General features: G+C 51.2%; 1 protein-coding gene across 1 annotated transcript; it reads left to right on the plus strand.

The window, feature by feature from the left end:
- Positions 1–9,672: 9,672 nt before the first annotated feature.
- Positions 9,673–11,325, plus strand: LOC129021165 (insulin growth factor-like family member 1). The gene is made up of 4 exons (XM_054466279.1): positions 9,673–9,889; positions 10,198–10,251; positions 10,364–10,607; positions 10,916–11,325. The coding sequence occupies exons 1-4, from the start codon at positions 9,865–9,867 to the stop codon at positions 10,917–10,919; spliced, it is 327 nt and encodes a 108-aa protein (XP_054322254.1). The 5' UTR covers positions 9,673–9,864; the 3' UTR covers positions 10,920–11,325.
- Positions 11,326–15,013: the final 3,688 nt, after the last annotated feature.

Consider the following 15,013-nt stretch of genomic DNA (forward strand, 5'->3'; position numbering starts at 1 on the left):
GAAGCACAAAGGAAAATATTTCAATAAAGGATCATTTGACAACTGGAAAAAGAAAAAAAAAGAAAATCTTTGGCTTCATCTTGAGGGAAAGGCAAAAGACGCTGCCAGCCACTTCCCCAACACTATCTCTGTAGATCACATCACTACTGTGAAACTTAAAGAACTGACCTTTGAGGGATTTTTCAGATTTAGCACTTCAGCTGTCGCATGGTCCTGAGACTCCCTGAGTATTGCTCCTGCCTGCTGGGCTTGTTCCACCCACTCACCCTGGCTGCACTCAGACCACACTACCACTCCAGATCCCATACCCGCCACAGGCAAGCCGGGCATGGAGTGGTGAGCGGTGTGTAAGCAAGCGAGCATGAGTTCTGGCCACTGTGCACAGCCAAGCACTCTGGCTGCTTCGGTGGAATGGGCAGCTCCATGAGCTGGCATAGATGCCATCTCCATGCAAGGCCGTGGCTGGCCCAGATGCAGCTGCCTGCAGCAGAAGCTGCATGCGGTACATCTGGACAAGGGGAACATGGCAGTGCCTGGAAGCTTGCAGACACCAAGAACCACAGAGCCCCAAAGAGGGTGTCACAGCCCTAGCTTGACAAACCCCTAGGTCTCCAGTCCTCAAAAGGCTGCAGCTTTTCTCTACTTCTTGTTACTGGTAATGTGCAGAGTGGGAGGTCATGTTTCAGCCCTGTTTGTGTTACAGTTCTTTCAGGGGCTGGGACCTAAGTTCTTGTTGCAGGTAGCAGGGACCAGCCTACATGCGCGAAGTGTGCAGGTGGAACACAGAGCACTCCACCCACCCAGGCGGATATCAGAGGATGGGCGTTCAGGCACTGGTGAGGCCCAACCCTCTCCCTCAATGACATCTGCATTCCTAATATTCTTTTTGAACATCTGAAATTCCACCAAATTCCTGCCTGTCATCTGGGAGAGACTCCTTGAGGCCAGGTGGAAATCACACCCAGGTGTCACCAGGATAATGATTCAATCTCTTCTGCACTTATTCCAGAGGGCAAGCCCACGACAGGACGAAATCCCAATGCTCTCCTGTGTGCCACGTTCCAGAAGCTCAGGTCCCCCAGCAGCACCTGGGGTTGTGGGAAAGTCTTTCCTGAGGCCAGCCTGGGGCATCTGGGATCAGGGGCTGCTTGCCTTTCTGGAGGGGCTCAGCTCAGGACTGAGGGGGATTCTGGGCTGGAACGGGAATGCCTGAGTCCCATCCAGATGGTGTCCGTGAGCTGCAGTGGGTCCTCATGCCAGGTTCTTTCTTACATAGAGGAAACTAGGGTGACAAAATGTGACCAATGGGAGTGGGGGTTTACTCTTATTTCCAAGGAAGCCATGAGAGTCCTGTGACCCTGGAAAGAGACGGGGTCCCCAGTAACTAGGGGCATGGCAGTGAGTGATGCAGCCCGGCTCCCTGTCCTCAAAGAGTTTCAGGCCCACTGTCCCTGGACAGTGACAACCCAGAGTGGGCAGCTCTGGGATGGGGGACAGGCACAGCCTGCTTCTTTGGGAATTTTGATACGGGGTTTTAGTGGCCCCTGCTGCTTGCTGGGAAAATTCTCCACCTTGGAATTGTAATCGATTTCAGGAGAAACGACACACAGTTGCTCATGGATATAAAATAAATTTTATAACCAAAATAGAACCCAGTGTCAGCACTCCCCAAGAAGAAGGATTCAGGCTTGGTCCAGTGTGAAGCAAGTGGGCACTTAGGCAGGTGGCTTTGCCTATTTTTTGTGCATGGGCCCGTGGTGAGGGTTGCTGCATGTGGGCTGGGTTTTGAGTGGTTTGAATGTCCTTCTGCTGTGCAGAGAGGAAGCACATGCTCTGCCGAGATGTGCAGTGGATGTGACTAAGGACTGGAAAGCTGATAATCTCCAAAATTGAATGTTCTTGCCATACAGGGAGATGAAAGGGCTGCTAGAAAATAGCTTATCTAACCCTTTGAGAAAATGTAAAGGAAAGATTCCAACCCAGGTGTGTGTGACCGCAAAGTCTCAGGATTGCTGAGACAGGGGCTCTTGCATCCACAGAGCCCTGGGTCAGTCCCGCTGCCCTCTCTCCCACTCAGCCTCTGACTCCCTGGCTCTGTCATCATCTCCGTCTGCTGATTTCTCTTCCCAGCCTGACTCAGCTGCCCTGAGAGACCAGGACCAAGGCCAAGGACGGCCAGCTGGGCTCCTCCCTCCCCAGAGACGCCAACCCAACCCTGCCCTGAGGAATGTGCTTCTCCTTGGCACTGGCTGGTCTCCAGACCTAAATTCAACCCTCTTTTTAGCAGGCCGAATGCCAAGCCCAATCTCAGCCTGCCCAGGAAGGACCTAGAACTGAGGCTGTGAGCTCTTAACTTGTTTTTCTGGGGCAACATGCCAGGGGCGGCTAGTCAGTGATTTTAGGAAAGACGAGGTGAGCCTGTGCCCAGAGGATTTTTTCATTCCAGTGTTTAGTAGCTGTTTGGCTGTGACTCACTAGGAAAAACTCATATCACACTATATATGGCTTACACACAGCACAAAAGAAAGTTTAATTAAACAGACGCATAAGATACTGTAGCGTGCACATTCCTCTATTCTTTATTGATGCTAGTTTAATGTCTGAGATACCCATGGTGACAAATAAATTGGTTCACAACCTGAAAAAGTGTCACAATCCCCATGTTGGAGATCACTGCTCTACACTGCAGCTGCAGGAGAGGGGAGGCCAGAAGGCAGAGTGAGAAATGGGGTCGGGGGTGTGAGTGCTTATCTCATCCACCCATGAGAGCGAGTGGGCCTGCAGGACTCTGGAAATTGCATGAGTATTTCTGCTCCATCAGCCTCTTGCCTGGTCTCCTGCTCCCATCTCAATCCTCCCAACCAGCCTCCTCCCAACAGAAGGACACACAGACTTTCCTGAATCACAATCTGATCACTTATATTCCCTGCTTAGGGCCTGCCTGTAGCTCGGGTGCACTGAGAAGAAAGACCAGTTCTCACGGAGGCTCATAAGGGGAGGTGGACAGGGGAAGCGATGGGGATGGTGGGAGCTTCCATGGCCTCCCTGGACTCCAGATCCTCTCAGCACCTCCATGTGTTCAGCAGCCAGGAAGTTCAATTCTTCTTGTTCAGGAGTTTTTAGGCTGAGCATGGTGGCTCACACCTGTAATCCCAGCACGTTGGGAGGCTAAGGCTGGTGGATCACCTGAGGTCAAGAGTTCAAGACCACCCTGGCCATCATGGGGAAACCTCATCTCTACTAAAAAATACAAAAATTAGCCGGGCGTGGTGGCGGGCACCTGTAATCCCAGCTACTCGGGGGGCTGAGATAGGGAGAATTGCTTGAACCTGGGAGGGGGAGGTTGCAGTGAGCCGAGATTGTGCCACTGCACTCCAGACTGGGTGACAGAGCAAAACTCTGTCTCAAAAAAAAAAAAAAAAAAAAGTTTTTATACTTTGGTCTTTATCACTTCCCCATCATCACCTTTCTTGGAGGTGAGTGGGTGACACTGAAGGTTCCTTCCCTCTAATCCTCAAATCTTTTGGTCTTTCTTGTGGTGACTGCTGTGATGCTGAGGCTACCTGGGGGCCCTACCCTAAGTCATATTTTTAGCATGAGCTAATGCTGTGTGATCTGAAAAAGGCTCATTAGGAATAACAAAAGACACTCCTGTCACTCAGGAAGTCCCAAGTTTAGCGTCATAATAGGAAGAGGGCCAAAGAACGAAAGTTTTCATATTACAGCACACCTGGTAAGCTATGGGTTCATCAGATTGGACCCCCCTTACTCTGCCAAATTTGCAGCACTCATGAGTTACCAATCCCAAGTGACGACTCCCACTGCAGGGAGGATGGCAAAGGTCACCACTGCGCTAACCACTCGGAATAGGGGTCTGAACACTTCAGCCACTGCATCTTGGGCTGCACTCTGACTACACTGAGTGTGGTGAACAGAACACCCACAACCACAGCCAGTTCGACAAAACAGGTTAATTACTTACAGACAGGCAGCGAGGGACAGCGGAAGCCTAGGCTTCATGACTCACTGGTCCCCCAAGGCTCAGGAGCACTGCCCAGGGCAGATAGAGTCTCCCGTGCTTGCCCCACTTGCACCACAGCTGAGGACTCAGTAGTGAGCTCTGCGTTTTATATGTGGTGGATGCGTCCTGGGCCAGTGCTACAGGAGACCTCCTCTAGAAGGGATGGGAATAAGGCCAGGGCTGTCCTGGGCAGTTTCTCTTTAGCTCAAGTTGTTGCATTCTCTGGGAAGAATAGAAACGAAGCCCGGGCACTTTCAGGCAGTTCCTCCTTTCTTAGGATGGTGCATTCTGATATAGTTTGGCTCTGTGTCCCCACACAACTCTTCTCTCAAATTGTAATCCCCATGTGTCAGGGAAGGGACCTGGTGGGAGGTGATTGGATCATGGGGGCAATTTCCCTATTGATGTTCTCGTGATAGTGGTCGAGTTCTCACGAGATCTTATGGTTTAAAAGCGTGTGGCAGTTCTCTGCTCTGCCTCTTTCTCTCCTGCCACCATGGAAGACGTGTCTTGGCTTCCCTTCACCCTCTGCCATGATCGTACATTTCCTGAGACCTCCTTAGTCATGAAAAATTGTCATCAATTAAACCTCTTTCCTTTATAAAGTATCCAGTTTCAGGTCATTATAGCACCATGAAAACGAACTAATACACATTTCTAGTGCATTCTACAGTGATTCTGGGAACTCTGTGCAAGAAGAAAGGTGGGAAAGCCAGAGCCATCCAATGATTGTCTCCCGGTGCCCTCCTCCAGGAAGCCATTTCTGGTGCCCTGGGCACTGCTCCCAGCCTTGCTCACCCTGGGTCATCACTGTTTGGAGAGGTGTCTCTGTCCTCCCTGGACTATGAAAACCAGGAGGGCAGGACCTGGAACTAAGTCACAACTGTGGCCATAGAATCCACTGGCACAGAGTAAGTGCACAGGGTGTATTAAATGAATGAATGAAAAAAGTGAATTGACGATGAAAGCCCTATGTTCAGGGTGTGTCTCACTCAACCTGTCTGTCCTGTCATGGTGACTTGGTGAGACTTGTTGCCTGCAGGTCTTCAAACCTCCCTCTCTTCCAGACAGCCCCAGGGCTTCCCTGTGAAGCTGCTTGTCAGCTGTGCCCTACAGAGTCAGATGCACTAGGGAAGGTCTAAGGCTGGACTCCACAGCCCACCTTTTCCCTGCTTGGCCCTCCTAACACAGGACACAGCCACACACAGGGCTGCAGGAGCCCAGGCTGCCAACAGCCTCAACCACCTGCTAGGAGAGGGTAGGGACAGGTGAGACTCAGAGCCTTCCAGCTTACTACGTTTATAAATCCCTTGCCTGAAACTACTAGGAAAAATGGTTGCGACATCATCACGTGGGTTACACACAGTCACAAAGAAAAGGGAAAGCAAAAATTGACAAGAGTGTGCCAGCCTCTCTAAGGGGAACATCTCCAAATTCGGATCCCAAGTGACTTTTTTCAGAGGAACCCTCCTTCCTTCTCCTCAGAACAAGCACGTTCATTCACACAGGAAGGAGATTAAATTCCCGTAGAGCAGAGGAGGAAAAACCTTTTCACAGAGGAGGTTCTGTGGTCTTAACTATCCTGGGGTCATAATGTATTTGAGAGTCTGGAAATAATTAAAAAGTTTTTTGCTCAGATTATCATAGACAATTGCAAAATATTGTGAAATGCCACTGATTGCACACTTGAAAACACACACACATACACATATGAAAAGTTAAGCAAAAATATGTATTTAACTGGTGGGGAGTGTTGGGGGAGAACAAAAAGAACTGTCCAGACCTCTGGTGCTGAATGGTCTGCTCTGGTTCAACTAAAAATAAAGCCCTCGATCAAGCTGGTCACTGAAAAGACTTGTTCACTTCCTGTTGATGTCAGAAACCACAGCAGAGACCTGATTTTTGGGTGTCTGCCTTAACAGAAAAGCCACAAAGAACTGTGGTGAGGGTATGGCAGATGACAACCACAGGGCTATCAGGAAGTAACAGGTGACTGATCTCAGCCTTGATGTTCAAGAAGATTTCAGAGGATGGGTGACATTTAAGTGAAAGATGAAGAATGAAGAGGGATGGGGCATTGGGTGCAGAAGCAGGGGTGACGCTGTGGCTCTCCCAAGGAGCTGTGTTAAGCCAAGGGCAGTGAGAGCCAGGGAGGGTGTGCAGGATGTGGGCGTGGACACTTGGGATCCAGCCTACATCTTCAGGACCTACTGTCTGCAGAGGCTGGAAGCATCATGCTTTCCTTCCCAGACGACCTTGCAGCTGGGATTCTGGATGCATTTGAATCTCTGGGCAGCACAGCCATTGCATCTCTCGATGTATCCACAGGAACGACTCATGTCCAGATGATGGCCCTGAATTGCTGAGACACTATTCTAGCCACAGAACTGGCATCCGGATCTTAATTGTTCTAGCTTCATTCCTGGCAGCAAACCCTGGGGCCTCTCCTCCAGCCCCTCCTATGACATGGAGGCTCTTAATTCACTGGTCTGCATCATACGAAGGATCCTGCCAGAGCAGGGATCAGGCTTTGGTCAACAGAAGCCCCCTTGCAGGGAGCTTCTGAAATCCCAACATTGTGTTTGGAGAAAATGACTCACACAGACTCCTCCTTGTCAACCAGCAGCGGAGGGGCCTCTGGCCTGGGGAAACCCGGCCTTCCTTCTACATACCTCACATACCTGACATAACTGCACACCTGAAATTCCACCTCGTTCCTGCCTGTTTCCTAGCAGGGCTTCCCTGAGGGCAGATGGAAAGGCCACTCCAAAGCTGCCAGGAGGGAGATTCCTTCTACTTTTTCCTGGCGTAAAAGGGCAAGCAGTGGGGGAGTTGCTGACAGCAGGAAATGCCAACATCCTATGGGGTTTCACATTCCAAAAGCCAAGATCTGCCAGCCCTGCCCGGGAGCCCTGGGAACATCAGACCTGGGTGTTCTCCAGGAGTGTCTGTGAACAGAGCCTTCCTGCCCTTCAGAGAAGGGCCAGGCCTGGGGAGTTTGGCAGCCCTTGGGTAGGAGGTCAGGAGACCTGGGTCCTGGCCCAGCCTGTGTCACTGACAACCAGCAGCAGAACCTCAGCCCGTGTCTTGCTTGGATCCAGGAAGTGGGTGAGAGAATGATGGTAATGATCATTTGAGGTCAGGGTTTACATTTACTGTCCAGACACCTGGGATCTTCTCCAGACACTTGAGGACAGGCTTCCACTGGGAAATCCTGGTCCCACCTCACACATCTGGGTCCCCAGGCAGAAGACAGACCCATGCCCAGACGTGGACGCTCCGGAGTGGGCATGTTAGGAAGGGGGACTCCGAGGGATTGATGGCGGGATTGGACATGGCTGTGTGCACAGACTCTTCTGACACCTTAGGAAGGTGCAGGGACAGGGTTTGAACCCAGGGCTGACTGACCCTAAAGCCTCATCATGTCTAGTCAGGGGCTCTTAGTGTCCAGGGAACCTGGACGGGTGCCCACTGGCCTCACACTGTCCCAGCCTCTGAGGCCCCCATGCTCTGCTAAAATCTCCCTCCACCTTCCAGATGCTGGGCTGACTCCGCTGCTCTGAGATGCCAGGAAGGAGCAGCTGGACTCCTCCCTCCTCAGGGATGCCCACCCTGCCCCTGCCCTGGGGAAGGTGCTCCACTCTCTCACTCTGGCTCATATGCAGGCAGCCTCACCTCTTCTTGGTAGAGACAGTAAGACCTAGTGCGGGGCTCCACTGCAGCCTCCCAGAAAATGCCTGGAACCAAGGACCTGAGAACTGTACCCTTTTATGGAAGACATCAAAGGGGAGACATGTCAGTGGCTCTTAGAGAAGAAGGAGATGATCCTGGAGGCTTCTGTGCTCCCATGTGTCCTCATCATTTGGCTGTGACTCCCTCCAGAAACTAGATATCTAGTTCTAGATATGTGCTATGCTATCATATAATAATATCATACGATAGAACAATATAATAATATTCTATCATTACTTGGAATATACACAGTCCCAATAAGAGGGTCCTAAACAGGCTGGGTGCAGTGGCTCACACCTGTAATCACAGCACTTTGGGAGGCTGAGGTGAGCAGATGACTTGCAGTCAGAAGTTCAAGACCAGCCTGGCAAATACAGTAAAACCCCATCTCTACGGAGAATACAAAAATTAGCCAGGCGTGTTGGCGGGCATCTGGAATCCTAGCTACTCAGAGACTGAGGCAGGAGAATCGCTTGAACCTGGGAGGCAGAGGTTGCAGTGAGCCAAGACCGTGCAACTGCACTCCAGCCTGGGCAACAGAACAAGACTCCATCTCAAAAAAAAAATAAATAAATAATTTTTTTAAAAAAGAGTGTCAAACAGTTGAGCACAGCATTCTGGTGAATGCACACTGTCCCATTTTCTAACCCATTTCTTTACTTAAAAATAACATTGTTTATGCCCAAGTAAATTGATTTTCCATGCTACTAGCACATCCTAATCTGTGTCTTGGAAAACACTGCTGTACCCCACAGCAGAGAGGAAGGGAGGCCAATGGAGCAGACAGGGAGATGGTGCTGGAAGCAGGGTCTGTTCTGTCGAGGGAGAAGGTGGGTGCTGAGCACTCTGGTATTTATTGAAGTCATTTCTGCTGCAGCCTCTTCCCGTGTCTCCTGCCTCCAGAGAGAAGCCCCTGTCCATGCTCCCCAGGAACACAGATGCAGGATCTTCCACACACAAATCTAACCACATCCATGCCCTGCTAGGACCCAGCCATGGTTCCTAGAGGGTGACAGATCACCTTGCCTGGCCCGGAGGGGAACGGTTTGTTCATGCCAGGTGTGGCCTGTGAGCTTGAGCGGAGGAATTCCTGCAGAAGCTGGGAGAGGCCCACAGAACTGACCCAAAACAGCTCCTTCCCCTCTCCTCACATCCTGACCCCAAAATGGCTCTTCTCAGGGAAAATAACAACCCAACCCTCTGAAAAAGCACATTAAGGAAAAATGCCTTTGAGAATCTCAGGAGGGCTGTGGAATTTCTCCACCAGAACTTCAGAGTGATAATGACACTAAACACGGGAACCACAATGACCAAAATCAGGAGTTTTATTCTCCTACCTTCTCTCTCTCTCTCTCTCCTCTCACTGTCATGAACGTCATAAAGACACTGACTTTGCATTTTCTACTCAGCACTGCATCACCAGTGTCTGACACAAAGCCTGGGACATGTGGGCTCCCAAGTGGACCTGTCCTGGATAAATGACCATTAATGAGACAGAGAAGGAGTTGAAGAGCCCCCAGAGGAGTGGGAGTCCCAGGGGTCCCGCCAGCTCCACTCCCACCTTCCAAACCTGTGAAAGTCAGGTGCCTGAGTCACACAGTCTCTCCCACCTGAATGCCACGAGCTGCAGGTGACTGAGCAGTTACTGGATTCTTGACCACGTGTTTCGGTTGTGAGGCTGGGACCTAATGGGCCCCTTTGAAATGATGTCATGGGTTAACAATGTCCCAAGGAAACTGAGGAAAGTCATAGCTCAGTAGGGTCCTGTGGAATCGCTGTGTGGACATGTGAGTGTGGGAGTGTTAATGCCAGGAGCATCCTGTACCTTCCTATTTGCCAGAGGACTCAGTGTAGAGAATGATTGGGGCACATAGCACAGAGAAGGTGGAGGGTGCACCGCTTCTCTCCTGATTACAAAGGTGTAGATCAAAGCTACAATGACACGTACCCTGCCTGGCACCTCTCCTGCCCAAGGACCCAGCCTGTCTCTGCAGGACTTGCAGGAGGGCAGGACATGCCATGACATCACCAGCTCCACTAGAAATATGGGATAAAAGGAGTGGCTGAGATCTGCTGATCCCCTGCTCACTCCACTGCAACCACCCAGAGCCATGGCTCCCCGAGGCTGCATCATGGGTAAGGAGGACAGGACCCCATTCCCACCTGAGCCCATCTCCAATCTCAGCCACCACCAGGGCTCTCTCCCCACCCTAAACTACACCTCATCCCTGTTCCCATACCCAGCCAAATCTCCAGGCGTGAATTGCTCACAGCAATTCCCCATCCATAGCGCCCAGATCGGCCCCATCCACAGCCCTGTTTCAGTCCCTGAGCTGCCCAAAGCCATATCGAGCCCCAGTTCCACCCAATCTTCTTCTAAATGTCAGCGCCAGTCATATCTGTGGCTGTCCACTCACCCCATCTTCCCTTTCCCTTTCCCACAGCTGTCTTTGCCATTTTCTGCATCTCCAGGCTCCTCTGCTCACACGGAGCCCCAGGTGAGCCCAGGAATGACTGGGAAGCTCAGGGAGGGGTACACCTTCCAGGGGACCCCAGGCTGGGACCCACCTGCCACCACCTCCTGGATCTCACCAGCTTTGTCTCCTCCAGTGGCCCCCATGACTCCTTACCTGATGCTGTGCCAGCCACACAAGAGATGTGGGGACAAGTTCTACGACCCCCTGCAGCACTGTTGCTATGATGATGCCGTCGTGCCCTTGGCCAGGACCCAGACGTGTGGAAACTGCACCTTCAGAGTCTGCTTTGAGCAGTGCTGCCCCTGGACCTTCATGGTGAAGCTGATAAACCAGAACTGCGACTCAGACCCGACCTCAGATGACAGGCTTTGTCGCAGGTGAGTCCTGTCCCCTCCATGGGATTGTGGGTGCAGGGTAGCTGCATGCCTGTTCTGCCCTGGGTGGAGCCTCCATTCTCCTTGTCTCCCTGTCTCTGCCCCTGCCTCTATTCAATCCACATCTCCCTTTCTCTACGCCTGTGTCTCCATCCATTTTTATTTCCCTCTCAGAATCTCACGTTCTCTACCCCGCTGTCCTCTCCTCCTGGCTCTCCTGTCCTCCTTTCTGCCCATATTCAGTCTCGCCCCCATCTCTGGCCGTCTCTGTCCTGCTCAGTGTCTCTCTCTGTCACTATCTCCGGTGTCAGCTGATAGAACATCAGGGGAACGATGACTCCTGGATTCTCCTTCCCGGATGGGCCTGGAGAAAGAGGCTGGTGTTACCTGAGATCTGGGATGCTGAGTGGCTGTTTGGGGGCCGGAGAAACACACACTCAACCGCCCACTTCATTCTGTGACCTGTGTGAGGCCCACCCTGCAGCCGCCCTGAGGAGGCCCACGGGTCCCCTTCTAGAATTCTGGACAGCGTGAGATGCGTGTGCTGATGGGGGCCCAGGGACTCTGAACCCTCATGATGACCCCTATGGCCAACATCAACCAGGCACCACCCCAAGGCTGGCTGGGGAACCCTTCACCCTTCTGTGAGATTTTCCATCATCTCAAGTTCTCTTCTATCCAGGAGCAAAGCACAGGATCATAATAAATTTATGTACTTTATAAATTCATGCTGTAGAATTCATGAATTAGAGAGCTTGGACTGTTGAAAGGGGTCACAAAGGGTGACGTGGGGCCCCTTCTCTCTGTCACCCTGAGGCATCCGGGCCTTTCCATTTGTTCTGTTCATGCACACACTTATTTTTTCTTTCTCCATTTATTTTTAAATTTATTATTTTGTTATTCGTGCTCGGTGACTAGGGCCTTGGCCACCCCTGGGACAGGGGCCACCCTCCTACACCAGCCTCCACCACCCCATGGCTCCCTGAACCCACTCCCAGCATCGGGAACAGCCCAGGTGGGGTGGGGAGGAGGTAGGGATCGCGAGAGGGCTTCGGAGAGGCACTCCCTCTCCCACCAGTTCTGGGACAGAACAGGATCCGGCTGTTTGTTCTTGATGTACATTAAGGAGATGCAAACAGACTGGGAAAGAACGGAGGTTCTTTCTGCAACCGGCTATGGGGAGAAGGTCAGAGTAGCTTACCAGACCAACTCAAAGCTACAAACTTCTTTTTCTAGTGCTTATATGCATTCCAAGCTCCATGTCTATGTGTGGAGTGCACCTGCAAGACGGCGTGTTTCATTCTTATCAATATCTAATCTTTAACTAGTGTCTAGGGTCTGGAAAGCTTTCTCCAGAGTCTTGGAAAGTTTCTTAATCTTAAATGGACCCCAATATAAGGAATATGTGTAAGAATGCTATTATTATTTGATCAGATTTTAGGGTCTGAGAAAACCCAGCTGGGGTTTTAATGGGCTTGTTTTCTCATTCCCGCCCTAGTCCCCAGGCACTAGTTTATCCAGTTCTATAATGTTTAAGGTATGCATTCATCAAAAATAAAGTTAGTGGAAACTGACTCTTCTGGTCACTAACAGAAACCTGACCTGCCACACACCCATCCCAGGCATGCGTCCCCTGGGATGGTAGAAAACCCACTGGGCAGGTCCAGAGCCCGGAGATGCCACACTTAGTCTGACTTTGGGCCAAAGCTGGAGCCTGAGAGGGAGTGGGTGGGGCGGGGTGCGGAGGATGTGGGCTGTGGAGGAGCCCTCGGGGTTGGAAGGAGGAAGCAAAGGCCGGCCAAGGCACCTGAAGCACATTCTTCAGGCCCTGTGCCAGGGACAAACCCTCGTGCCCAGTGCTGATGTGGAATAGATCACAGGGAGGGGGCCACACTGCTGCTTACCCAACCCAGAAGCACATTCCTTAGGGAGGGTTCAGCCCTAGAGTCTCCACCAACCTGGATTCCCCGAAGTCAAAGAAGCCACCACCTTTCTGGGTCCTGTTTCTCAGGGCCACGGGGTCTGCACAGTGCCCAGACCCGCGTCCCTGGGCCTCAGTCACCCAAGGCCAACCCAGGCTCCCGGACTGCCCGATGGCTTCCCCGGGCCAATTCTGACTCAAAGGGTTCCATCATCGCCCCACAGTTGGCAGCATCGCCTCAGTGGCCCCAGACGGGCCCAGTGGCCAGGTGTCTGCACCTGCAGGAACTCTGGACCCGGCACATCACCATGGCAGCAATCTGGCATCACAGGGCAAACGCCCTGTCTCACAGGCCTAATCCTAGCTCAAGGCCTATCAGTGGGGGCACACCCAATGCTGGGTGAGCTCTGCCTCCCCATACTAGGATTCTGCAGGGCGTGAGATCTGTGCTGACGCCTAGAGAGCGACAGATCCACACCACCTAAGGGGTGGCTGCTTCCTCATCCTCCACAGTGAGCGTCCTAAACCTTCACCCTGTCCACATGTGACTCTCCCTGCCTCCACTCCACTCCCCCCACCACCCCATGAAATGATCTCATTTGGTCATTTAAGTGGAAAACTGAAAAGTTTTAAGTGACTCCGGGAGAGCAGGAGACAGGCGGGTCTCCCAGCTGAGACCCCGCCCTGGACACCCCCACGGAAGCTGCACAGCAGGAGGTAGTCGCCCAAGGCACCGCGCGTGCACTGAGAGGCCTCGCTCAGCCCCGCCACTCTTAAACCTGGAATCCTCAGGTGTCTGGGTCCTGCCCCATACGGGCCCCCTAGACCACTAGTCCAGATCCCCCACCTTACCCCAACACGAGGTATTGACATCAAAGCATCACCTCATCTGGCACAAGAATCTGAAACACAGACCACACCTTACACCAAAGTGGTGATCTCTCCTTGGAACTGAGTCAACAAGCCCAGAGTCGGGGCTCTGAGTTCCTGCCCAAATGCCACGCATGCGCACGGAAGGTACCTGGCGTCTCTTCTAAGGGACAGGAATCTCAGGCATCCCAGATTCACTAGGTCTGATTTAAATAGCATCAAATAAATTGGAAAAGAATGAAAGTGCTATAAAGTTTGGCTGAAATTTTCAGAGGTTGTATCGGTCCTGTCTGGTGAAGGGAGTGAACGAGTCTTCTCTGAACTTTCATGAGGATGAAGAACAGTCACTGCGGTGATGGTAACAAGTCACCGACCACCTCCCAGAAATTCTCTTAACCGGTCCTCACAGCAGCACTGCATGCTCAGACCTCATCATCCACATTCCACCAAGAGGAAGCTGAAGCCCGGGGCCTTCATCCACTCATGTCTCCAGACCCCTGGCACGATCCTGGGCCCCACCCCATCATCCAGGCCTTGGACCTTCGACCTGGGGAGGGTCCCTGTCTCCTCCATGAGCCGTCCTGGGCCTGAAGAGGTATCCAATAAACAAGAAAGCAGAACAGAAAGAGCTGTGATGGAGTGGATCTTATGTAGTAAGAATAAAATTATTTTGAGAAATTTCTGGGTCATGTATTTACCCACAGAAAAACAGCAGCAAACACACACACACACACGCACACACGCACACACACCGGCTGTCACATGTCCTCAGCACAAAGTGCCTTGAGCAAGGCCATTGCCCGCCCCACACTTAGCCTGACTGTGTGTGATCAGCACATCCCATCAGTGTGGCAACAGGTGTGGCCAGCATGGGAACCAGGCCTTTTCTTCTTCAGATTTGCTCTTTGTTCCTGAATAGCCACCATCAGAACAGGCACCCTCCTAGAAGTCACTTGATTAAAAATTTCCTTTTGGATATTTAGGTTGATGTTCTATCAATCAGTTAAAGTATAAATGTATATTTATTATAAAAGTGTAAATTATGGCTCTAATTAATGATTATGGTGAATTTTACTAACTATAGCTTTTAAAATATTCCAGTAGATAAAAACAGTGCTAAAATGTACAGTTAATACAAGTGATTACTTTAAGATAAATCTTATAATTTTTGATCTAATAAATCTTCATAAAATATACATGATCATGAAGCACATCAATAGAATTAATCCTAATATTTATAGCAATACTTGGTGTGCTGTCTCTCATAAAAAATAACATTGATAGTAAAAAAAAAAAAAAAGAAAGAAAGAAAGAAATCGGCTGGGCGTGGTGGCTCACGCCTGTAATCCCAGCACTTTGGGAGGCTGAGGCAGGCGGATCACGAGGTCAGGAGATCAAGACCATTCTGGCTAACACAGCCAAATCCCGTATCTACTAAAAATACAAAAAAGGAGCTGGGCATGGTGGTGGGCGCCTGTAGTCCCAGCTACTCGGGAGCTGAGACAGGAGAATGGCATGAACCCAGGAGACGGAGCTTGCAGTGAGCCAAGATCATGCCACTGCACTCCAGCCTGGGCAACAGAGCGAGACTCCATCTCAAAAAAAAAAAAATAATAAT

The sequence above is a fragment of the Pongo pygmaeus genome, chromosome 20 (assembly GCF_028885625.2).
Source record: "Pongo pygmaeus isolate AG05252 chromosome 20, NHGRI_mPonPyg2-v2.0_pri, whole genome shotgun sequence".
NCBI lineage: Eukaryota > Metazoa > Chordata > Mammalia > Primates > Hominidae > Pongo > Pongo pygmaeus.